This window comes from Macrobrachium nipponense, chromosome 22 (genome assembly GCF_015104395.2).
Source record: "Macrobrachium nipponense isolate FS-2020 chromosome 22, ASM1510439v2, whole genome shotgun sequence".
NCBI classification, from domain to species: domain Eukaryota; kingdom Metazoa; phylum Arthropoda; class Malacostraca; order Decapoda; family Palaemonidae; genus Macrobrachium; species Macrobrachium nipponense.
In genome coordinates, this window is record NC_087213.1 from 69,616,514 (window position 1) to 69,643,910 (window position 27,397).

The following is a 27,397-nucleotide window of genomic DNA, read 5'->3' on the forward strand; positions in this document are numbered from 1 at the left end:
TCCTCCTACGCATCCCTTGACCCTTTTTAAACCATAACTCTTTCAATATCTCGCTGGCGGTAAGATTGAACGCATCTGTCCTCTGAATACGCTCTCAAATTTGCTTAGTGATTTTGCGCACGTGTTGTGTTTCCGTAATAGTGCTTATCTACCATTACTATTACCCAAATACTAAAGACATGGCTCCAGATGACGAAGGCAAGCAGCAAGAAGGAAAGCATAAGAAAGAAGAAGGAGATGATTACAGTCGAATGGAGAAGGAAATTATCCAAATGCATGATAAAGGCGAGTGCGTGAAAGACATTGCAGCATTCTTCAAGCGGTCGCAATCAACGATCTGCACTATTTTGAAGAAAAAGGAAGAAATTAAAGCCAGTAAAGCATCAAAAGGTGTCACAGTATTGACGAAACAACGGCCTTATATTCTCGACGATGTAGAAAATTTGCTCATAGAAAAATATTTTTTTCAAAATTGTGAAAGACAACATAGTGTTGCGTAAGCGTAAAATTAGTGATCGTAGTGAACGGTGCTCTCTAGAGAAAGAACCAGAAGTCTTCCAGAAGTGTTCACGGAGGGAGATTTCCCCCCCAAGCCCTAACCCTCCCTCCTCCTCACCCTTCCCCTCCTCCCGTCTCCGTCAAGCCAGCAGCCACACTCGCCAAAGGTAAAGTTCAGGTTTTGTTTTACTGTGCATGCATATTAAATCTAGTGTTATATTTTAATTTCATTCTTCAATTTTATAATTTTATGTAATTCCTACACGAATTTTCAACCTTAGTGAACAAAAATAAATGGAAAAATGACATTTTTATAATAATAATAAAGTTTCACTTATACTTACCGGTGGTTACATATAGCTGTCGTTCTCCTGACCGTCCACGGCAGTAAATTTGAAATTCGCGGTAGCGCTAATGGTTTGACAGGTGATCCCTCTACTCCCTGCCCTCTACCGGGTACCGGGAACCATTCCAACAATAAATCAGAAGTTTCATGCCTACCTGTCCATATGAGGGTGGGAGGAGGCGGGCTTCGTTATGTACCACCGGGTAAGTATAAGTGAAACTTTATATTATATATAAAAAATGTTCATTTTCACTTATATAACTTACCCGGTGGTTACATATAGCTATTGACACATTTAGGTGGTGGGACAATGGCAGCTAAAATAACAACTGTTGGAATTATCCGAAGATATAGGTTTTCCTTACCTTTAAGAACCTCTGACGATCAGTGGTTACTGCTCTGTAGTCTGCTGGCCTTTATTGTACCGACAGGATATATGGATCCGTGCGTCGGACACAATAATAAGTACTTGCCGTTGAGGACGTGACCGTAACGGACAAGACTATAATGCCCCTGCTCAGGGCGCAGTACAAATCACCACAAAATACAATGAAAAACGAGGGATCACCACAACCGTTTAAGAAAAACACCAGACATTAAAAGACTGAAAGATACTCAAAAAACTCCCTGTATCTTCAGACAACCTTAAAAATACAAAAAAACATAATCAATCGAAAACGTTAGTGAGGATGGGATACATCCTTCTCTCCCTCACCCAATACCGTGTCAGTCACAATGAATGGCCCCAATGTACTGCAATTTTCATATGTGGTTTGCAAATCTGTCAGATAATGAGATGCGAAGACAGAATTGCTTCTCCAATATGTAGATTTAATAATGTCTTTCAAAGACAGATTACGTCTAAAGGCCCATAGACGTAGACACTGCTCTAATTTCATGAGCTTTGACTTTAAACACTTTGATATCTGAGTCCTGACATTGTCCGTGTGCCTCAGAAATCAAATTCCTTAAAAAAGAAGGAGACGCATTTTTAGAAAGAGGACGAGAAGGATCTTTCACTGAACACCACAGGTTATCACTCTTACCTCTTATACCTTTGGTCCTTTGCACATAATGTCTAAGTGCTCTCACTGGACAGAGAATACATTCAGGCTCATTAGGCCCCACTAACTCCGAAATGTTCTTTATAGAGAAAGAACGAGGCCAAGGACGTGAGGGATTTTCATTCTTAGCCAAAAACCCCAGCATTGATGAGCAAATGGCATTGCCCTTAGCGAATCCAACTCTCTTATCAATAGCATGCAGCTCACTGATTCTTCTAGCTGATGCTAAAGCACAAAGAAAAAGGGTCTTCCTGGTCAGATCTCTAAAAGAAGTAGAGACGATCGGTTCGAATCTATCTGACATCAGCCATTTAAGAACTACATCCAGGTTCCCAAGCTACTGTTCTTGACTCCTTTGTCTTGGTCGTATCAAAGGAACGAATCAGGTCTGAGAGGTCCTTGATTATTAGAAAATGTCTAATCCTCGATGTCTGAACACAGAAGACAACATAGCTCTATAACCCCTAATCGTCTGGGTAGAAAGCTTCTTCTCTCACGAAGAAAAAGAAGGAAGTTAGCTAACTGAGCTATAGAGTCTTAGAAGACGAAATTCCTTCTTCTTTGCACCAAGCTCTGAATTGGACCCACTTAGCTTGGTACACTCGATCAGAGGATTCTCTTCTGGGTCTAGCAATAGCCCTTGAGCTCTCTTTGAAAATCCTCTCTTTCTGAGGAGATGCTCGACAGTCTGAAGGGCGACTAGTCGAAGAGCGGACAAGTTGTGATGGAACCTCAGAAAGTGGGGCTGTCTGAGTAGATCCTTCCTTAACGGTAACTCTCGGAAAGTCCGCGGGGGGGGTCAACAGCAGTAGTAGATCCGGAAACCATTCCCTGGCCGGCCAAAAGGGGGCTATCAGAGTCATCCTGACGTTCTGATGACCTCTGAACTTTGCCAGAACTAATCTTAGCATTTTGAAAGGTGGAAAGGCATACAGATCCAGATTTGACCAGTCCAGAAGCATGGCATCCACTGTAAACGCCTCCTCGTCTGGAACTGGGGAGCAATACAGTGGTAGCGAGCTGTCTTGTTTGTGGCGAAGAGATCCAACTGAGGACATCCCCAAATCCCCCCAAAAAGCTTCTTGCATATTTGAGGATGTAACGTCCACTCTGTGGAGAGGACTTGTCCTCTCCTGCTGAGAATGTCCTGCCTTTACATTCTTCGAGCCTTGAATAAATCTTGTGCTCAAGAAACCAACCCTTGTTCTCTTTCGCCCAAATGAGTAGGTCTCTCGCCGCCTCGCACAGAGAGAACAGTGTGTCCCCCCCTGTTTTTTGATGTAAGAGAGAGCCGTGGTGTTGTCCTGCTTGAACCAGCACTACTTTCCCTCTTACCTCTGTCTTGAAGTGCATTAGAGCCAAATGAATCGCCTTCAACTCTTTTAGATTTATGTGCCAGGTTCTCTGATGAATCTGCCAAAGTCCCGACACTTCCTTTCTCCCCAGAGTAGCTCCCCACCCTTTGTCCGATGCGTCTGACAAAAGAGTAAGGTTGGGGCTCAACTGCTTAGAGACAAGGCCTTCCTCTAGCCTTCCTTCTGATTTCCACCAAAGTAGGTCCTGTTTGATTCCTTCCGAGATGGGGAACACGAAGGAGTCTGGGAACTTCTTCCTTTGCCACTTCTGTTTTCAAGTAAAATTGAAGTGGTCTCATGTTGAGCCTGCCCAGACTTAACAAATTGCTCTATTGAAGCCAAGGTTCCTAAAAGGCTCATCCACTGATTCGCCGAGCAAGTTTGTCTGACGAGAAATTCGTCTATTTTGTTCAGGCATGAGTCGATCCTTTGGCGAGACGGAAAAGCCTGAAAAGGAACTGAATTCAGTCTCACTCCTAAATAAACTATCTCCTGAGAAGGAGTGAGACATGACTTTTCCTTGTTTACTAACAAACCTAGGCTTTCCGTCATCCTTAAAGTCTTTTGTAGGTCCTCCACACACTTCTGTCTGGACCTTGCCCTGAGAAGCCAATCGTCTAGATACATGGATATTCGTATCCCGTCTAGATGAAGCCACTTTGCTACTGACGACAGAACTCTGGTGAACACTTGTGGAGCTGTCGACAGGCCGAAGCAGAGGGCCCTGAACTGATAAATGCGCCCTGGAACACGAATCTCAGGAATCTTCTCGATTCCGAATGAATCGGAATATGAAAATAAGCGTCCCGAAGGTCTATGGAAACCATCCAATCTCCAGGATGAAGAGCTGCTAATACCGATTGGGTCGTTTCCATAGAAAACTTCGTCTTCAGGACAAAGACGTTCAGGCACTGACGTCCAACACCGGTCTCCAACCCCCCGTGGCCTTCTTTACCAGGAAAAGGCGATTGTAAAATCCTGGTTCCTGCGGAGAGTCCACTAACTCTATGGCCCTCTTTGCCAGTAAGGCGAGAACTTCTTGATGGAGGGCAGCAAATTTTTCGGAGTTCTCCGAGTAGGCTGACAAATTCACAGGAAATTCTGTGAGAGGGGGGTGCTTGATGAACGGAATGGTGTATCCTTCCTTCAGGACCTGGACCGTCCAAGGATCCGCTCCGAGATGAAACCAGGTCTGCCAGAAAAGGTGTAATCTGGCTCCTACTGCTGTGTGGAGGACTACGGGCCTACTTCTTGATGGAAGAGGGAGTGGTTTTAGAAGAGGCTCTACCTCTCCCACGAAACCTGGAGGAAGATCGAACGGGAGCTCTCCCTCGAATGGTTTAGGAGCTTCCGTGGAGGGAGCACTCCGAGAAGCAGAAGAACGGAGCTATCTTCCTGGGCTTCTTCACTGACTGTGATAAAAGATCCTGGGTCGCTTTTTGTGTTAAAGATTGAGCGATCTCGCTCACAATCTCTTGCGGAAATAGGTGTTTCTTGTCCAAAGGGAGAGAAGAGCAAGGCAGACTTCTGGTTCGATGAAACCCCTTTCGACAAGAAGGAGCACCAAAGCTGTCTCTTCTTCAACACTCCAGAGGCGAAAATGGCAGCGAGCTCCGAAGCTCCATCACAGATGCCTTTATCGATACAATCCAGTACCGAGGCAAAATCCTTCAACTGCTCCTCCGAAAGTCCAAATGACTTGACTTTCCTGGCCAGCGAAGCAATGGCCCAATCCAGGAAGCTAACAACTTCGAAAACACGGAAAACACTCTTGCAAAGATGCTCCAGTTCATTTGTTGAAAAGAAAATCTTAGCAGTATTAAGGGCTGCTCTGCGGGAAGAGCTCCACGAGAACTAGAAAAGTCTCCTGAGCGGAGGCAGTCACACCCAGGGAAAAAACTTCTCCAGTGTCATACCAGACACGGCTCCTTGACGAAAGTCTCGAAGGGGGAACGACAAAAAACTTTTTTCCCCTGTTTTCCCTCTTCCTCCAAAAGCCAGCGTTAACTTTCTTGATCGCTTTCTTAGCCGAAATCGAGAGGACGAGAGCGTCTGAACGAGGACGAGGAGTCAGGCTTACTGTCCTTTTTCCACTGCGAACGTAGGAGAAACTGGAACGGAAGGCGCAAAAGAATCTCCAAAGTTGTCACGAAAGATCGTAAAGGAGTTTATACCCCGACAAATGCTTGTCTTTTTCTGTAAGTCCTTCTCTTTCTTCCTCCAAGTCCGAAGCTTCCTTCGACGAAACTGGCGAACATTCCATCGGAAGAGGAATCCTGTTCGGCGAAGTCACTGACGCGTCCGAGGAGGGTGTGAGAAAGCAGGAGAAGACGTCTGAGCCTGTACTGAGACGTATCCGGGCGGCTGAGCTGGCGGCTGCGTTGGCGGCTGAGCTGGCGGCCGCGCTGGCGGCTGAGGTGGCGCTCGAGCGAGAGCCTGACGTGGCGCCATGGACGGAGTCAGGAAAGGAGTCCGATAGGCGCCTGAAGTGGCGTCTGAAGAGGAGTCACATGGAGAGTCTGAGCCTGAAGAGGCGACTGCAAAGGAGCCTTGCGAAGAGGACTGCACAGTAGTCTGCGGAAGATGTAAGGCGGTCGGGAGCGCATTCGGGGACGAAAGAGACTTGCCAAAAGCTCCAAGATACTGCCTAACTTGGCATTCATCTGTTCAAACACCGAAGGTTGAGGATCCACCGACGTAGAAGGCGCGGGAGTCTAGAATAAGGATGATCCACAAACACGTCTGGAGCCGCAGGAGTTATCGCGCTTGAGGAGGCTCTGGAGAAGGCTCCGAAGGGGTGTGCGTGTTCGGCTTCTCCAATTCTATGAGAGAAGGGCGATAAATTGAAACCGAACCGGAGAAAAGGCTTCAGGCTCCTCCCAAAAACTACAAGAAGGTTCGGCAGCCGCCACCTTCTTGGGAACCGCAGCAGGCGAAACATCGCGCGACCTTTTTCAGCGGTCTAGAAGTCTTATTACGCCAACCTCTATAAGAGGAAACATCTGAACTAGAGTCACTTGACGAAAAACACTTCCTCGCAACACCTTTCCAATGGTGAGCGACAGCATCCTGGGATACGGCTACAGGATTGCTTGAGGGGGCGGCTGCTCGGGAGCAGGTCCCGCTCGCCTCCCTTCGGTTTTCGGCATGCCTCCTCCCAGGATCTGGGGAGTTTGACAGGGGCCTAGACCTAGGAGAACGAACGGGCCGAACAACCACCTCCTCCACTACACTTGCACTAAGTAATTTATCACACTTAACTACCACTTCTTGCACTGTCTCACCCATTTCTGCATAGTGGTGAGGAAAGAGACAAATTTCGAGTCCATATCGGCTCGTAATACTGACACGGGATCGGGATCGGGAGATACAGATTCGAGGGCAGGAGCAACCACTACGGGGTTAATAGGAACAGGATTAATAGAATTCAGAGGAATATCCTGGCTACTCACTAACTTAGAAGAAGATCTCTGTGAAGCCTTTCTGATTCTATCTTTTCTAACTTTCTCATATACTTTTCCCAGTGCCTTCACTCATGATATGTTAGAGACTTACATTCTTCACACGTATTCTCAAAAGAACATTCACGTCCCCTACAACTAACACAAGTAGAATGAGGATCAAGTGAAGCTTTAAGAAGTCTAGTCTTACACCCACTACTACACACCCTATACTGAACAGAGCCGGTGTCAGACATCGTGAAGAATTCAAAATAATTCCTAAAAAGGACAACAATATCAAAACCAAAATAACTATAGCGCTATCAAAAAGATCAGTAAACTCAAGGTACATCACCAAAAGGAGAAAACCAAGATGATCAAATCCAAATTCCAACCAGCATATAAACCGTGTTACCGGTTCCGACGGCAGGAAACTTCTGATTTATTGTTGGAATGGTTCCCGGTACCCGGTAGAGGGCGGGAGTAGAGGGATCACCTGTCAAACCATTAGCGCTACCGCGAATTTCAAATTCTGCCGTGACGTCAGGAGACGACAGCTATATGTAACCACCGGGTAAGTTATATAAGTGAAAATATGAATTGAAATGGTTATTCATGGTCGGGTGGAACGCATTATTTGCTTTTTTATAACATTCTTATGGAAATCCATTTGGGGTTACGAATTTTTTAGGTTACGAAGCAGGTTCTGGAACGGATTAAATTCGTAACCCAAGGTATTACTGTATATCTTTCAAAAATTGGGCGATGTCATTTTCTACGTTTTCTAAGATTAGTTTCATCACAGAAAACAACTTTAGGGGCATTAGGGGTATCTGAACTAATTTTTCAAGTTTCTTGTCCTCAGAAAAAATCGCTTTTTTGCTTTTTCTCTGGTTTGGTTTTTTATATATAAAGTTACTATAAGGCTTTATTTCTACCTTCATTTATCTGGTGTTCATATCTTTTATTTGTAAAATGTAATAAGTGAATAAATAAATAAATACAGTAAATGATGATACAACTGGTTTTTTACTTGGGTAGAAGTTATTACATGTTTACGCTTGTCTGGTTTTGTGATTTTTTGTTGAGACGCAGTTCATCTGTCACCTACACACTACTATAAGCAGTAATAATACTATTTTTTGGGGTTCATCATACGTCTGGCATCGTGTCATACTGTTTATTTTGCTCCAAACTCTTCAAACCGAAATTACAGAATGATTGGAAGTCCCTATCTGAAAAGAGGAGTTTTGGTGGTACTATGCGTACCACCTTTATGCACCCGGTGCGGTATAGTAGACTTCAATGGTGGTACCCACCTACCTCCAAACAAACTTTCGGTAATGAAGAGGTTAAACTGCGAGGAATTGACCTTTCCACTTCCATGGAAATTTCACTCCTAATGAAGAGCTTCGAGAGGTCTTGCCCACCCCGGGAACTCAGGCCCCCGGGGTGTGATGTGACTCTCGTACTTAGGAGCCTGACTCGCAGACCCTTTGAGCCACTCCGAGAGTCGTCAGACAGGGATCTGACCCTCAAGACGTCTTTCTGCTGGCCCTGGCATCGGCGAAGAGATTGGGAGAACTTCACGGTCTTTCCTTCGATGTTAAGCACTCAAGGGGATGGGAATTGGTGACGCTCGATTTCGTCCCGGACTTCGTAGCGAAGACTCGGAACCCTTCGGTCCCTGGCGCCAGGTTCGAGTCCTTCATGATCCCCTCCCTGAAAGACTTCACCAACAATGATGCGGATGAGATGCTGCTTTGTCTTGTAAGGGTGCTACGGCGCTACCTGAAGAGAACTCATCACCTCAGGCCTAAGTGTCGACGCCTCTTCGTTAGCACCAGGGTTACCAAGAAAGAAGTGTCCAAGAACACTATTTCTTTCTGGCTTTGTGAGGTAATCCGGAAGGCGTACACTTCAGACAGGAGTGCCGACACCAGTACCCTTCGTCCGAGAGCCCACGAAGTCAGAGGTATTGGTCCAACCCTTGCATTCCGCAAGAACTTTTCCGTGGCACAGGTACTGAAGGCAGAGGTTTGGGCCAACCAGACCACCTTCACCTCCTTGTACCTTCGGGATATTGCCCACAGGTCCTTGGACACTTTTTCCTTGGGACCCGTGGTGGCTGCTCAACAAGTTGTTTAGCTTACCCAGCTCCTTTACCAGACAAGGTAGCATCTCAAGGCATGAATGGAAGAGTAAATGAGTGTGTGACTGGCTTCTCTTCCTCCTCTTTTTCTTCCAAGGCATGAATGGAAGAGTGAATGAGTGTGTGACTGGCTTCTCTTCCTCCTCTTTTTCTTCCCTCTCCCTGTGGACAGAGAGTGGCAGTCGTCACCACGCTGGACAGGATGTTGATGCAGGTAAGCTACGTAACCGAGCTCCATTCTATCCCTTTCATTAGGGATAGAAGCGTTTATCCACCACTTCCCTAACAAGGGGGAAAGTGGACGCCAATGAGAGACAAACCCAAGACTTTATATTGGCTCTTGCTTGCTATTCATAAGAGGCACGCTTGCCTCCCTCGTATGAATTTGGCCCAGAGGTCTGACCACTGATCCTGCAGTGCACACACTGATCAGTTGGACAGAGGCTAGGCTATCACCCTTTGCTCTTACGATCAGGGAGGGAACCCAGGTCGGACGAACACGTCTGTTCACAAGACTAAGATTCCACCCACCAATAAGTGAGTTTTCCCTATGTAAAGGACCGAGGGTTTGTATTACATGTTGGAACAAATCACAATTTTGAAGTAAATTATATTTTTCCTAACTATACAAACCTGAGGTCCTTTACTAACTATACAAATCTGAGGTCCTTTACACAGTCCCACCTCATGCCACCCCTCACTCTGTTCCTGGGCCTAAAGCAAATTGGCATGTTTACCTCCAGTCTGGCAGGACTCCCGACCATCGGACAAGCAGTTACTACCGAACTACCTTGTTAGAAATCTTATGACCGGTCCAGCTGGCGCTGTAAGTAAATCCCTATGTAAATGACCTCAGGGTTGTATAGTTAGGAAAAATACAATTTACTTTAAAATTGTGATTTTTATTCGGTAAAATTAGCAAATGGGTAAAAAGGAATGTTTTGTGCCCACGTACCAATCTATGGAATTTACCATGCATCATAATGGTGTGGCGGAATCACAAGCTCAAAAACATAGTGCAAACCCTCCCCACATTAACCTAATTGATCCTCCTTCCAAACCCACCCTCAGTCACACTTTCTTCTTTACACAACAAATACAGCAGGACAATTGACCTACACCTATACAAAACAAAACAAAAACAAAGCACATGTACCTACTAACACTATACAAAAACAAACGAAAAAACAAAACACATGTACTTACCAATCAATCCAATTATTCGAGGGCTATCCTGTGCTGTCCGCTGGTTAAGGTCACTGGGACACCAACAACAACACCACCAACAACAACAACCAAGAACCACAACACCACAACCCAACACAACAACACCAAGGACTACAACCCAACAACTCAACAACAACACAACAACAACACTCAAGGAACACAACCACAACTCTACATCACAGCAACCAACCAAGGAACATAACCACAACCTAACATATAACAACAAAAGACCACTGCACAAACAACACAAAAAATCACAACAGCACAGGCACAACAACTACAAGCAAAAACACTAACATAACAACACCAAATAACAACAAAAACACACAACTCGGCTGACTATCAATGCCTTCAAAAGACTCCTCCAACACTACTACCTATCACCAGCTCTCACCAAAAACTAAAGACTAAAGACTGACTCAAAAACTCACTAAAAACACAGAACTCTGATCCCTACCAGCAGACAACCCAGCCAGAACTCACCAACAGCCAATACAGTCGTTAACCATCCATACAGCAATTACACTCTCTCTCTCTCTCTCTCTCTCTCTCTCTCTCTCTCTCTCTCTCTCTCTCTCTCTCTCTCTCTCTCTCTCTCACAGACGTTGTCAAATTTAACTCCATAACTCCTCCATACTGGATTCTTGGATGCTTTAGGAAGAATTCTAGCTATTTTTTGAGATTTAAATTTTTTTACCTGAAGGTAACTAGATCCTCTTGAGAATTTATCTCAAATCAAAAAAGGAAAACAAGTTCAGATCACCTTACCTGTCACTGGTTTACTTTTGGATCCTTTATGCCTGTATGAACTTCAGTAGCAGCACATCACCAAGTTTTCTGGGAACTAGCTCAATCTTGATACAACCAGCCCATATGCATTTTTATTGGGAAATTAGTGTTGTTTTACAATATATATTACAAACCACACCTGAAATTACAGTATATATTACAAACCACACCTGAAAGACAACTCAAGTTAATATTTTTCTGAAGATGATTCAGTAAACTATAGAAATAACCAAAACCTGCCTGCTCTGACTGAATTTTACAAAAGTGCAATGAAAATTAAATGTTTGCAACAAAAACAAGCGAGAATTAGGGAGCTGAATAATCTTGATGGGTTCCGGTGCTTGGTCATTAAAACCTAAATTTCATAATCAATCAATCAATAAAATCAGTCTAATTTCATTGACACCTTATTTTGCTGTGAAGCAGACAGCAGTCAAGTGAATTAAGAACTCGATGAAAACCACAATTTATAACTAGATGTCGCATAACAGAATTAAACAAGAGAAAGGATCCCCCATATCAAGTGTAGTTCATTTAAACTATATTTCAAACCATATGTCAAGGAATGTTGGTCTTATGGGTCCTATCTCTCTCTTAAGTAAAACCAATGCTTTAATTTTAGAACCTAAGGAGGCCCATACTCAAATACCCAGTTCCATAATGGACCTCATTTAAGTGAACACATAATTACTATGCAAAAACATTGTTTCTAATACAAACTAATTAATCCCATGGGACTAAGCCTTCCTCCCATCCCCATATTCATTCAATCCTCAGTTAGGACCGATGGAAATAGATAGGAGTTGAGTACATTATTCTTTTGAGGTGATATGGCTTCATATGGAATAAGAAGTCTTAGAATTTAGAGATTTATAAGAAAATGTTTCATATAAAAACAATAAGCCACTGTATAGTTGGCCTGTGTAAATGGTTCGTCTGAAAGTCTAAGCTTCCTACAAAATTTAGAGTGAAATTATCTCTCTCTTACAATAACCTAATTTTAGTTTTTGTTTTTCATTGTGCAGTTTTCATGTAGTTTTAGTTGCTTTTCTTAACCTATCTTTGTTGCTTTTCTTAACCTATCTTTAGTTGCTTTTCTTAACCTATCCAATTGAATATGAATCCTGACATTATTAGGTATGTCTCAGACCCTGCTAATTTTTTTTACATGCACACAGATTTAACTAGGTCGAAATGTCTAAGACACTAGTATTTGAAATGGATGTTGTCCGGCTACTGAGGCTATTGTATAAATTAAGAAATGTTAATGACTTCAACATTATGTACAACCTTTAACATATCTTAAGATTATTAACAGGTACTCGATTTCTTGATTATTACTGCACCATCCACCTTGAGTCTTCATTTGGTCTTACTATTGTGCTACTTTTCCTAGAATGTTCAGCAGCAAATGTTAACAGATGTGTCTCCAGTGAAATCCTGGGGCCTGAAACAAAGGGAGATTATGCAACTTTTCCATAAAATGATACGATAAATTAGTAGTTATCTAATGATGCACCTGGGTAAGAAGGATAATGATGCTACTACAAAAGAGTACAAAGCATGTAACTTTTCATTAGGAATATGATTCTTATAAGTATCTTTATTTACATATGCATATCTGCTTGAAACATTAATGATTAAGCTATTCCATTATGAATATCTTACAAGAAGAAGTTACACTGGTAATGGGAATTTATGTAATTCAAAGGTAAAAGCTGCATTTCAAACCTTTTGGTTTATATCCTAAAAATGTTTATACTTCAATATAGCCTCAAGATGCTATGACATTATTTAAATTAACTCAAAAATTAATAAAGTATTACTGTTAAATCGTTGATTAAATTAATTTAGCTCTCTAACAGACCTTTTCCAATAGATAAGTCTTTATTAATAGTAGTTTATTATTTATTAAACTCCAACTCCTTACAAAGTTTATAACTGGGTTAATTGAATATGATGGGGAATGTATCAAAATTTCTTTTACAGATTTGGTTTCAAAACTTGGCATATGTTGTTGATTATATTTTGGAAAATCTCGCAAAAATTTTTTAACTGTTAGTGTTAATCTGCAGTCTGTACATAAAGGGATTGAATCATGTGGGCTATTCATAAAATTTTCATTGGTCATATGAGTGATGAACCAATTCGAAGAGTATTAAAAATTATTTTGAAATTACTTGAGTGTCATTCCTTTTGATATAATGAATTCCTTATCTAAACATTGGCTTAATCTATTTTATTTGTAAACTGCACAGTGTGAACCTTTAGATCTTATACATTACTCTATTGTTTGTTGTTATCTTTTGGGGCATATACTATAGCTTTAGATAATTCAAATTTTTTAAATTCACACCTTATATACACTAAGTCCACAGAGGAAGTGCTGTAGTTCTATTTATGGAGGAAATTTGAGTCTGTATTTATATTAAATAACACAGTCTACTAGTTATAATTGGGAAAAGTGGTGAGTCATTATTTATAAATGTATCTCTTTAATAAAAATATTTTTGTTGGTGAATCACTTGTTTGAAATTTTACTGCACTATTCATTATTACTTATGGAAAAGGTCAGACAGCAACTTCAAGTCTCAGAGAAGTTTATACATTTCAAAGATAGAAATATAATACTGAATACAGGCGAGAAATATAATACTGAATACAGGCGGCCCGCGGTTAACGGCGCAATCACTCAACGGCGGTCGTCAAAAATATTCATTAAAAAAATAAGGCATTTTAAAGGTATCTTTACGGCACAAATTTCAGTTAACAGCGCCGCTAGCGCCGTTGTCTAACGAGTTCATACATATGTAGAAATGCCGTTCAGACCATAAAGGTTATGCAAATTATATTAACAAATTTTACGGAGAGTTATTACGTAGGTATTAGGGTAAAATATATGCCGCTGATGCTGTTCTATGCAGAAAATATCGAGTTACATAAGTGCAAGTTTAGCTATGGATGTGTCGATTCATAAATGTTCATGCTTTTGTTTAAAATGTGTATGAAAATGTATTACGTGAAAGGCATTTTTATTTCTGTACAGAAATATGATACAAAGGCAGCTTTTGAAACTGCCCTTCACGTTATCAAATACAATGTTTTTTCATGTTCTTTCTTGTAAAGCCGCCGCCTGCTGCTCTTCCGAAAATATCGATTTAAAAAAAAGTGCAAATTAGCGATCGATGTGTCGATTTTATAAATGTTTATGCTTTTATGTTTAAAATGTGTATGAAAATGTATTACGAATAGGGTATTTTTATTTCTGTGCAGAAATATGATAAAAAGGCAGCTTTGGAAACTCCCCTTCAAGTTATCGACTACGATGTTTTTTTTCAAGTTCGTTCTTGTATGCCGCCGTCTGCCACTCTTCCGAAACTATCGTTAAAAAAGAGTGCAAATTTAGCGATCGATGTGTCGATTTTTCAAATGTTTATGCTTTTACGTTTAAAATGTGTATGAAAATATATTACGTAAAGGTATTTTCATTTTTGTACAGAAATAAGATACAAATTAAGGCAGCCTTTGTAACTATGCTCCACGTTGTCAGGGGATGGTTTTTCATATTCGTTCTTGTCCGCCAGTTCTGAAAAATGCATTGTGTAATTTTATCAATTATGCATCTTTTCCATAAATCCTTTAAAAAGTTATACATTATTTCACTGTATCCAAGAATATTGTATGTATTCTCATATTATTGTATTTTAAAATACTACGGCAAACTTAAGCCCGTATTCCACGGAGCGGCCAATGTTGTGGTTTGAAATCAGCTGATGAATATGAGTTTGTTTCACCATAACGCAATTCTGAGCGAATGCTCTTGCTTCTAGTTAGCATAAACGAATATCTATATACTTGACTTATATGAGACAAAGTTATTTTTCCTTATACAGCGTGTTTTTAGGTGGAAATATTTATTGAATATGTCTCGTGAATGTGAACTACTATTTTTTTCGTTAACAGATTACGTTGGCGGCATGTTTATTGCGTAAAAAATTACGTGATTCCGTTCGCAATAATCCTTTATATCATCGTAATACGAACTTTACGTTATTTATCTTATATCGGCGTGAAACCAACAGTAAAATGTGCTCTTTCAAGCACAGTAGTTTTGATTAAAATGATTTTAACCCAATTTTATCTACAGTTGTGTGTGATGGCAGACGTTTACTGCAGTTTTATCCTTGTTGCCGATGTACGATAATAGTCATTAGCAGCTTGAACAGTTTTCTCAGCTTCAGTTATAACTAGGTTTAAATTTAACGGTATATTTCCCGATTGATCTTTAATCTATATTGATCTCTGATGTATAGCGAATAAAGTTATTACATTAAGATATCTCAGTTCTATTCTATACATAACGCCATTTATAACAAATACGGTAATGTTGCACTGTAGTACGATGATCGAAATACAAGCCAAACAGATGTTATCCAGTTCGGTTGTACTTATAAAAAAAAATAAATAAAAAAGTCGTTTCTCGTTCGGTTGTTCATGGCTGTACACGTTCACGCAACGAGTATAACGTTAAAACCATACTTTCATCATTCTCTTTTGCTGTTATTGAACTTATGTAACTAGAAGATTGATAAAGTTAAGCCATTGTAATTTGATCTCTCATAAAATCGAACTATCGTAAGACTAATGATCGTAACCTGAACACTACAGCTACCTGTACACTGTATAAACTTTATTATATCTTTACATACTCTAGACACCCACATGTACTGTACAGTAAAATGATATTGTCATGTTACAATAAAGTTTTATACATACTTACCTGACAGATATATACAATTAATGGCCCACCCAGCCTCCCCGCAGGAGACAGGTGGAAGAGAAGAATTCTGATTAGAAAACGGGAATGGTTCCTAGTCCTGCCACCCAGGGCAGGGCGGTAGATCACCTGACCTACCGGTAGCGTGTGCCGCGAAATTTGAAATTCTGTCGGGGACGACAGAGTCTATAGCTAAGTATATATCTGTCAGGTAAGTATGTATAAAACTTTATTGTAACATGACAATATCATTTTTATACATTCAACTTCCCTGCCAGATATATACTTAGCTGATTAGCACCCATTGGTGGTGGGTAAGAGACAGCTAACTACTGAAATAGACAGGTAAACAACATATGTTGTAGGTATTAATAAACCTTGGTTCCTACCTTATTAGGCTGAAGACTTCGCTGCTACTGCCTTGGAGTCTGCTTAGCCTCAAGAGCCTCAGCGAGATATTGATCTATGGCTAAGAGTTCTTGTGGGTCTGCCAATGGGGTCTAATCCACTTACTTGGCAGAGCCTAAAGGCCTTTGTCATTGGGTGCTATTCCACTAACATGACAATACACCTTGTTCAAGGAGCACAACACCGATCCCGATCACCTGATCCTAACATCCATGTTAGTTCTAAGATTGCAAGGAGTTATCCCCGAACTCCTTACAAACAACCAAAAACTCGAAACATAATTACACGTTCATTTATACAAAATATACAAAAAAAAATTTTGTACCCCCCTTCTAGCCATACATACCCTTGATCCCCTACCAGCAATGACACTATGCGCCCGTGCGACATCCGTGAGCTTGCTAATAGAAAACCAAGCACATATCTGACAAGAGGGTTTATGTACGATAAAATTAAAATATTTTAAGGATCAGTCTTTGCTCCAAGACCCAGAACTGTATCTGCTGATACAAATGGACCTAGAGAGAAGCACTTCTCATAAGTCACTTTCACATCCTTCAGGTAATGAGACGCAAACACTGAATTGCACCTCCAATAAGTAGTCTCAATGATATTTCTAAGAGACATATTCTTTTGGAACGCCAGGGACGTTGCTACTGCCCTCACCTCATGGGTCTTAACCTTTAGAAGACCGAAGGATTCCTCCGAGCAGTTCTTGTGTGCGTCAGTAATTACGCTTCTCACAAAGAAGGCCAAGGCGTTTTTGGACATGAGTCTTTTGGGGTTCTTCACAGCACACCAAAGACCTTGTTGACAACCTCCCATCTGTTTCTTTTTCTCTAAATAAAATTTAAGAGCTCTCACTGGACAGAGAGACCTCTCTGTCTCTCTGCCTACGAGGCTAGACAGACCTTTTTTTACCTCAAAGCTTTCTGGGCCAAGGTTTTGATGGGTTTTCGTTCTTCGCCAGAAACAATGTCTGGAACGAGCAGATAGCAGCATCTCCTTTGAATCCCACTGTGGAGTCCAGAGCGTGCAATTCGCTCGTCCTCTTGGCTGTAGCGAGGGACAACAGGAATAAACATTTCCTAGTGACGTCGCGGAAGGAAGCCAGATGTAAAGGCTCGAATTTATCCGAGGAAAGGAATTTCAGGACCACGTCCAGATTCCAACTAGGTGTTCTAGGAGTTGCTGCTTTTGAAGTTTCAAAGGATCTAATCAAATCATGTAGATCTTTGTTATCTGCAATTTCTAGCCCTCGATTCCTGAATACTGAAGACAGCATGTTTCTGTATCCCTTGATTGTTGACACAGATAGGTGCGATTCCTCTCTCAGAAAGAGGAGGAAATCGGCAATGTTAACTATAGAGGTACTGGAGGAGGACAGCTTCTGACTCTTACACCACCTCCTAAAGACTTCCCACTTCGATTGGTATACTCTTCTCGTCGAAGATCTGCGGGCTCGAGTGATAGCGCCTGCAGCCTTGCGAGAAAAGCCCCTCGCTCTGACAAGTCCTTCGATAGTCGAAAGGCAGTCAGAGCGAGACCGGGGAGGTTGTGATGAAACCTCTCGAAGTGGGGTTGTCTGAGTAGATCTGGTCTGCTTGGAAGAGATCTGGGGAAGTCCACTATCCACTCCATTACCTCCGTGAACCATTCTTGGGCTGGCCAAAATGGGGCTATTAGGGTCAACTTCGTGCTCCTTGAAGCTACGAACTTCCTGAGCACTTCCCCCAGGATCTTGAACGGGGGAAAGGCGTAGGCGTCTAAACCCGACCAATCCAGGAGAAACGCGTCTATTGCAAAGGCTCTCGGATCTTCCACTAGAGAGCAAAAGATCTCTACTCTTTTGGAGAGGAACGTCGCAAACAGGTCTATGTGAGGTCTCCCCCACAGGGACCAAAGACTCCGACACACTTCTGCGTGTAGAGTCCATTCTGTGGAAAGGACCTGATTCCTCCTGCTTAGTCTGTCCGCTCTCACATTCTTTATCCCTTGCACAAATCTTGTGAGGAGAGTTATGCCTCTTTCCTCTGTCCAGGTTAACAGGTCTTTTGTTAACTGATAGAGGGAAAAAGAGTGCGTGCCTCCTTGCTTGCGTATGTAAGCCAGAGCCGTGGTGTTGTCCGAGTTTATCTGTATCACCCCGCCTCTGACTATCTCCTCGAAGAACCTTAAGGCTAGGTGTATGGCCACTAGTTCCTTGCAATTGATGTGCCAGGACACCTGTTCCTTTGTCCAGGTGCCTGACACCTCCCTTGCTCCTAGCGTCGCTCCCCATCCCGACTCCGAAGCGTCGGAAAATAACACTTGGTCTGGGTTCTGCAGGGCAAGCGACACGCCTTCGTTCTTCTGAAGAGGAAGGATCCACCACTTCAAGTGATCTTTTATCTCTTGTGGAAGCGGGAAGGTGTCTGAGAGTTGTCCGTCTTCCAACTCCACACCCCTTTCAGGAAAAACTGAAGAGGGCGAAGGTGAAGCCTCCCCAGAGAGAAGAACTTTTCTAGCGAGGACAGAGTCCCTAAAAGGCTCAGATAATCCCTCGCTGAACTGCTCTTTCTCTCTAAGAAGTTTGAGATTCTCGACAAACCTCGAGTGATTCTCTCTCGCGAAGGAAATACTCGAAAACCCCGAGAATCCATCTGAATCCCCAGATAGACCAAGCTCTGGCTGGGGATCAGCTGCGACTTCTCGAGGTTCACGAGTAATCCCAGCGATTCTATCATGTTTCTTGTTATTGATAAGTCCTCCAAGCACTGAATCTCCGACTTGGCCCTGATCAGCCAGTCGTCTAAGTAGAGGGAGATGTTTATTCCCTCTAGGTGAAGCCATCTTGCTACATTCGCCATCAGGTTGGTGAAGACCTGTGGAGCTGTAGACAGGCCGAAACACAGAGCCCTGATTGAAAATCTTGTCTCCTATCATAAATCGAAGATATTTCTTTGACAAATGGTGAATGGGAACGTGGAAATACACATCTTGCAAGTCCAGAGAGACCATCCAATCTCCTGGACGAAGAGCTGACATTACTGAGGCGGACGTCTCCATACGGAACTTCTTTTTCTGAACAAAGCGATTCAGAGCGCTTACGTCCAGTACTGGTCTCCACCCCCCCGATGCCTTTGGTACTAGAAAAAGGCGATTGTAAAATCCCGGGGAGTGTGGATCCTGCACAAGTTCGATGGCCTCCTTTTCCCACATTTGTTCCACCATTTGAAGGAGAGTCTTTCTCATTACAGGGTATCTGTACCTCGCTGACAGTTCCCGAGGCGTGGATGTTAGGGGAGGACTGTCCTCGAAGGGGATTACGTATCCTTTCTTTAGGACTGAAACTGACCAAGGGTCGGCTCCCCTTTTTGCCCAGACTCCTGCAAAGTTCAGGAGTCTGGCGCCCACTGGTGCTTGAAGGAACAACAAGTCATTTTGTCTTTTTGAAAGGTCTGAAGGAAGACCTTCCTCTCTTGTCAGAGCTCTTCTTTCTGGCAGGGGGACGAGCCGTTGCACCTCCACAAAAGGGCTGCTGAGGAGGACGAGAGTCCTTTTTATTCGTAGACACTACAGGACGTCCTTTCTTGGACGTTTGTACAAGTAGGTCTTGAGTCGCCTTCTCAGTTAGCGAGCGAGATATATCCTTCACTAACTGAGAAGGAAACAGATGATCTGACAGAGGGGCGAACAATAACGCTGTCCTCTGGCTCGGAGAAACCCCTTTTGATAACAGGGATCCATAGACTGATCTCTTCTTCAGAAGACCAGCACCAAATAGGGAAGCAACTTCTCCCGAACCGTCTTGTACTGCCTTGTCCATGCAAGACAGGACGCTATGGAGAATCTCTGGGTTCTTAAGAAACTCCGGGTCTTTAGATTTATTAGCCAGAACTCCGAGTGACCAATCCAGAAAATTGAACACCTCTAAAGTGACAAAAAGTCCCTTTAGAAAGTGGTTCAACTCCGAAATGCTCCACGTAGATCTGACCGATCCTAAAGAGTGACGTCTGGAGGCATCCACTAAATTGGCAAAGTCCGCATCTGCCGAAGCAGGAAGAGAAAGACCCATAGTCTCTCCTGTCCCATACCAAATACCTCTCTTTCCATGGAGTTTGGAAGGAGGCATGCAGATTACAGTCTTTCCCAACTCTTTCTTATTGCCCATCCAAGAATCTAAAGATTGGAGGGCCTTCTTCATGGAAATCGCAGGTTTCATTTTCAGAAAGGCCGAAGATTTCACCGTAGCCGAGCTCGAAAAGAGAGAACGAGGAGGAGGAGGAGCCGCCGGACTAAGAGAGTCTCCAAACTCTTGTAGTAACAAGGAGGCTAAGATCTTATAATTTGAGAGTCCCTCATTTGCAGGAAGCTCGTCATCAGACAAATCGTCCAAACCTCGATCAGACGAAGGAGAAAGCTCTCGTTTGGAGGAAGAGTCTTTCCAAGACCTCCTATGATCTGAAGGAGAGGAGCTTCTGTTTGGAGAAGAGTTATAAATTCCAGAAATGAGTCTCCGACTCCTGCCTCCTTGCTCTTGACTCTTGCCTCCTGACTCCTGCCCCCTGCCTCCTGACTCCTGACTCCGGACTCCTGCCTCCTGGCCTCCTGGCTCCTGCCTCCTGCCTCCTGCCTCCTGCCTCCTGACTCCTGCCTCCTGACTCCTGACTCCTGACTCCTGACTCCTGACTCCTGACTCCTGACTCCTGACTCCTGACTCCTGACTCCTGACTCCTGTGGCTCTTGCCTCCTGGCTCCTGCCTCTTGCCTGGGTGACTCCTCACTCCTGGCTCTTGGCTCCTGCCTCCTGGGTGACTCCTCACTCCTGGCTCTTGGCTCTTGCCTCCTGGGTGACTCCTCACTCCTGGCCGGTGCCAGACGCCTGATCGGCTCACTCCGTAAGGTTGACTCCACGATCTTACAAGAAGCCTCACCTCGAGTAGGAGCATCGATCCTGGCGGCAGATACCTCCATACGTCTGGAAGACCTTTTGATAGGAAGGGACGAGTCTTTCCTTCTAGGAGGCTCCTTTGAAAGCACTCCTACAAAGGACGAAATCTGCTCCTGCATAGCAATCATAAACCTCTTAGTAACCTCCTCTTTATCCTCTTCGGGAGGAGGGGAAGGAGGAGGGGAGGAGTCCATAGCCTCCACCTCCTGACTCCTTCTAACTCTGGTTGACAGAATGGCTCTTCTTGCCTTCTTAACTCCCGAAGGAGACTCCTCAGGGAAGTTTTCCGGGCTCGAGTCAATCGTCGGAGCCTTCCAGCTCCTCTTCAGTGGTCGCGAGCGATCTGAATCCCTCCAATCACGTCTCGGAGACGAAGATCCCGACGAAGAAAAACACTCACGCAGGACGCTTTTACAATAGCGATCCCTGGCAGTCTGGGGTGTCACAGAAACCGCCGAAGGGACACCTGATCGGTGGGGATTCTCCACAACCTCCTTTCGGTTTTCGACATTCCTTCTCCTCTGGGCAGGTGAGCTTGGAAGAGGTCTAGACCTAGGAGCGTTGCGGAGCCGACCAGATGCCCCCTCCACTACACTGGGGACACTCATATCACTGTCCACTGAAAAATCACTAGCCTTACCTTGCAGGGCAGCCATTTTGTTTTCCATCAACTTGAAGGCCGCTTTTAGATCCGCAAGTTCTTTCGCTGAATCTACAGGTTCTGCAATAGGAGAAGGGGCTGAAATGGAAGGAGAAGTAGCAATACTTACCCTTGGGGAAGATCCCAAGCTAGGAATTAGTTCATTAGATCTCGAACTACTTAAACTTCTAGAAGAAGCCTTCCTCACTCTTTCTCTTTCTAACTTTTTCAAATAATTAGTTAGATTCTTCCATTCATTCTCACTCAAATTCTCACATTCCTTGCAAGTATTAGTGAAAGAACATTCATACTCCCTGCAACCCTTGCATACAGTGTGAGGGTCTACCGAAGCTTTCGGCAACCTCACCTTACAGCCTACATTCACACAACGTCTCACAACCATTCCAGTGTCAGACATTTTTAAAGAAAAATCCAAAATCAAGTCCACAAAACAGTCCACAAAAGCGTATGCCAATCCAACAATCCAGATACGTCACCAAAAGTCGGTCAAGAAGATCAATTGCCGGTGAAAAAAGAAAAACCAATCGAGAGGAACCAACAACAATGTTGACGGTCCGGACGACAGAAGAATTCTGATTAGAAAACGGGAATGGTTCCTAGTCCTGCCACCCAGGGCAGGGCGGTAGATCACCTGACCTACCGGTAGCGTGTGCCGCGAAATTTGAAATTCTGTCGGGGACGACGGAGTCTATAGCTAAGTATATATCTGGCAGGGAAGTTGAATGTATAAAATTCTATAGTACTATACTGCATAAATATAATTTTACTTATTGCGCCGTTGTGGGATTACGGCGCCTTTGACTGATCTAGAGTTTCGAAAGAAGGTGTGCGGCGGCCGTAGGCTTTAAAATCGCTCGGCGTCGAAAATCGCTTGCCGTCGGTGGCCAGGAACGGAACCCCTGCCGCTAACCAAGGGCCGCCTGTACTTGTAATTATGCTTAAGCAGCAGGTAATTGAAAATAATGTCTTGTCAACAAGGTGCATCATGCTATGGAATCTGGATACAAATGTTTAAATTTCTAAGATATGTGAAAATTTTAAACTTAGCATGTTGATATGAACTTTCTTTAATGAATGTGACCAAGGGGTAAGATTTGTTAAATGAGTAACACTTTAACAGGAAAAAAAGGAAAAAAGAAGAAAAAAAAAAAGACCTGATGATGGTCCTCTCTCTGTTTGTCTATTACCTAGTATGTATGTACAATCTAACAGCTCTAATAAACAGATAATTTCAATTTGGGTGCTAACCCTTTGATATATGACAGGAAATTTTGACAGCACCATTAACACTTCAAGAAGACTGATTTCTCCATAAAAATACATACCTGATGAAATAAGTGTTGTATCATTTGATGCAACTGCTTCAACAAATGCTTTTATCAGATGATAATCAGCTCCACCATGGCCCCATCCAAGTGGAGACTCCTGCTAAAGTGATTAAATCATTTTGTAACAGCAGTCCCTACAGTATAAGCTGAATAACAACATTCCCAAATGTTACCTCCTAAAATGGATACTTTTCTTATGGTTTTCCACTTTTTCAAGTTTTTTTTATAGTAATACATAAGGTATACTGTTCCTTTATTTAGTGGACTCTTCACTCAGAGACATTATTCTATATTTAAACAGAAATAACGGGAAAAATTCTAAAGAATAAAGTCCAAGACACTGGTAATGAATCACTCAGGCCTATGGAAGTTTGATGTAATTTTCAGTTGTCTGGAACAAATGGCAAATTGTAATTGCAGTCCAACAGCTGATTAAACATCTACATTCTACCTCAACATTCTAGTCATCACAGCAAAGATTTAGTCACATATTCAACAGCCTGATTAATCTACTTCATAAAATTAAGTAAGTAATGCAGATTAAGCTTGATCATGTCCTCAGTAAGCAGTAAGGGTGGTAAGATTATTCCCTAATTAAGAACTTCTGAAAGATGGCTAACACCATTACTTTACACTCACAGTGATATAGAACAGAGATCTATATCAACTTTTATACACCTGGAATATGTGAGGGGGCACACAAATATGCAGAAAAGTTAATGATGTTGGACTCTCTATGAAAAGTAGATGACAGAAAGAAAGGCAGAAGGTTGGCAGTCCTAGGGTCTATAATGGGAAAACTATAGCTCTCAGAAATTTATAATTATCTAATCCATTATATCCTGTAATTTCTGGAAAAGTGCCAAAACCCAACTGTTTAGGAATTAAAACCTTAATATATTGAGGTATGGCTATACTATTTATATAAGAATTAAGAAATCATATGTACAGGCAGTCCTTGAGTTACATGGGGCTTGGCTTATGATGTTCCGAGCTAACAATGTTTTTCAAATATTTTCATAAAAAATCATTTCCCAGGTTAAAATGCATATTCCGGGGTTACCATGCTGATCCGACTGAAGAACTATGGCTCCAAAATGACAGAATGGTAAAAATTTGGAGTTTTTTTATTATTAAAACAATAAAAAACCAGGTTGCTTTGTTTTCAAAACACCAATAGAATTAAAAGTAAAGTTTTTCTTATGATTTTCGATGATGTTTCAGGTTACAACGATACTTAGGGTTACAACCATTTTCAGCTTACAACTCAGTGTAGGAACAGACGGAACCCCATTCCTAAACCAGGGACTGCCTGTATTAATTTTAGCCCAAAAGTGAATTCACTCACCATTTTATTTTTTGCTCCTTAAAATAAAAAAAAAAACCTATATTAATTGTATAACATGAATATAACTATGGCACAAAGCCCTTATTACCACTTCAAACCCATAAAGTAAATTCCAATGTCATTCATGCAAAAATTATCAATATTTTGATTTTTACCATCAACTTAAAAAATTTCCATACATTTAACTTACAGACGTGCACTGCAAACATCTTATACCATCATCTGGAGGGTTAAAATATATTGTGGATGAAATATTGATGAAAATGGTTGAAAAATGATGGAAAAATAGTAGTTTGACATTAGTTTTAAGATAAAGATTTTTAAGTTGGAGCAGGCTGACTGTGACTTATGTGTTACAATATTATTTGTAACCCAGATTGTCTACATTCAGTAGGAAAATTGTGCCATTAATCAATTTGGCTGATACAGTACTTTAAAAGAATTAAGTACCAATTCTAACAAACTATACTGTACTACCCAAACAAAAATCATAATCTTTACTTCATAGGAAGTTATGCATACCCTATTACAAAAAATTAAACAGTTTGTTTATGTTTCTCCAATTCCCATCATTCATATATTGGCTGACCTCATAACACGAACAATATGTACGGTACCCAATATAATAAAAGACTTTGGAAATTCTTACTTCACAGTGATGAACTTTGCTGGTTCTTGTTAGGAAGTCATAATGATCAATTTTATGACCCTTTGATTCATCCCAAACAAGTTGCCCAAGTGTTCCATAAACCTCAGTTTTACGATTACATAATTGTTGACTGAAGGCTATCATGGTAAGGGTTGCTGTAGACCCATCACTAAATTCAAAGTTCACAACCTGTAAATAAGTATAATATTAATATGAAGTTTTTATTGTAAAACTAATATTGTAATACCTACCTGAACACCTGAACAAGCCCTGGTCACTTACCAGCCCGAACCATCATTTATTAAAATTTTACCAAATCTATGGTTAAAATAAACGATCAGTGTTGCCAATCTCCTGGCAAACACCCTCGTTACCTAGTTACCAGCCCACCGCTGATAGCCCTGCCTCACGGGCCGGTCACACCTGCCCTCTCACGTCAATCATAACTCAATAACTCTGTATGAGAGGGGAGGAGGGTGGGAATCATTCAGGTGTTCAGGTAGGTATTACAATATTAGTTTTACAATAAAAACTTCATATTGCAATACACCCCCTGAACACCTGAACAAGCCCGATTAACAACATTAATTTGGAGGTGGGGAATCAAATCTACTCGGCCCTCCACTGTACCATTGTCAGTCAATATAATTGAGTATGCGGGTCAGTCTCAAGTTCATTTGTCACTCGTCCAAACTAATCTCCCATGTGTGGCCTTCTAGGCCTCCCATATGAGGAGGGAAAAACTCCCTGCACCTCTACCCTAAGGTCAAAACTCATTGAGTGCGGGAGGAATACAAACCTGTTTCCTCTCAGCTGGCTATGTGCCTCACCTGAGTAGAGGAAAAACTGAAGACCTCCCCATGTGGCTCTCGGCCTCTCATGTATGGAGGGCATCTGAAGACCTCCCATGTGCCTCCTCGCCTCTCATGTATGGAGGGAATCTGAAGACCTCCCATGTGGCTCTCGGCTCTCATGTATTGGAGGGAAACTGAAGACCTCCCATGGGGCCTATGGGACTCTAATGTATTGAGGGAAACGGGAAAGGAGACCTCCCATGTGGCCTTAGGCCCTCTCAGTACGGAGGAGACAACCATGTCCATCGGTGCGTCTGCGACGGTGTCGACGATCGTAGTGATGTCCTCTCTTGTAGTGTTGTACCTGCCTGTCTGTACTCTGCCTGGTTGGCACTTGGAAGAATACCCTCAGATAGACCCAGACATGTTCTTTCCTATCTGTCCTAATACTTAAAATCCTCTCGTGATATATCATATCATGAATACCTTATACATATTCCTAATATTCGCTCCCTACTCTAATACTAACTCAGACAGCAAGATTGTTGGGGTTAAAAATAGAATTTAGGCCAAAGGCCGAGTATTGGGACTTATGAGGTCAGTCAGCGCTGAAGGGAAATTGACAAAGTTTGAAAAGGTGTGACAGGAAGAAAAACCTCTGTTGCACAATGAGTCCAGTGTTAGGAGAGCGTGGAAAATAGGATGAGAGAATATGAAATCAGAAAAGTAAGAGAGAGAGAGAGAGAGAGAGAGAGAGAGAGAGAGAGAGAGAGAGAGAGAGAGAGAGAGAGAGAGAGAGAGAGAGAGATACAATCGTCTAAGATAAAGAGAGAATATAAAATCAGGGAAGTAAGTGAGAGAGAGAGAGAGAGAGACGAGAGAGAGAGAGAGAGAGAAATGAGAGTGATACGAGAGAGAGAGGAGAGAGAGAGAAATGTGAGAGAGAATATAAGAGTAGGGTGAGAGAGAGAGAGAGAGAGAGAGACATTACAATCGTCTAACATCTCCACCTCCGTAAATTGCACCCTCTTCTAAGTTAAAAGGGTATCTTAACGATAATATACTCGTATAACTCCGAACAGCTATGAACAACCGAACGAGAACTTCTTGTTAATGCGATCGACTCCTATAACAACATCACTTTAATGTATCGAACAGCGTATGACAGTAATCGAATCCGATAGCAACATCCGTTATTGTATTCATCCGCGTGCGACGGTAATTACTGTATTCATGTTATAAATGCAGCTGAAGCTAATAAGGCAAAATTACGTGCATCAGCAACCTGGACAGAAGTCCCGAGCTTTTGTATGAATTCAAACGCAGCCGTGGTAAAAGAAACTAATAGCATGAAAGAGCTCATTACTTTTTTTTTTTTTTTTTTTTTTTTCAGACAAAGGATTAATAAAGTATATAAAGTGTAAGGTTCGTAATACCTATGAAAACGAGTGAAAAACGAACGGAATCCTAAATTTAACGCCATTTAACCGGATGGAAAAACTAGCTTCCAATGAGACGTATCAGTCAAATTTTGGACTTAAATTACATCGTAAGACGAACAGTATGACTTCGTTCCATAAGTTAAGTATCCCGATATTCATTAATATGCTAACTAGGGACAAAAACAT

At 42.3% G+C, this 27,397-nt stretch overlaps 1 protein-coding gene across 6 annotated transcripts in view; it reads right to left on the bottom strand.

Annotated features, from left to right (window-relative positions):
* Positions 1-27,397, bottom strand: part of LOC135198793 (uncharacterized) — a 98,066-nt gene that overhangs the window by 13,655 nt on the left and 57,014 nt on the right. For 3 of the 6 annotated variants that reach the window (XM_064226745.1, XM_064226748.1, XM_064226747.1), the window contains exons 10-12: positions 24,976-25,164; positions 22,976-23,078; positions 11,196-12,318 (exon numbers count right to left, since the gene is read on the bottom strand). In XM_064226745.1, the coding sequence (XP_064082815.1) occupies positions 12,209-12,318; positions 22,976-23,078; positions 24,976-25,164 (402 nt within the window). In that variant the 3' untranslated portion in view covers positions 11,196-12,208. The other 3 variants (XR_010310890.1, XR_010310891.1, XR_010310889.1) reach the window with 3 other exon arrangements.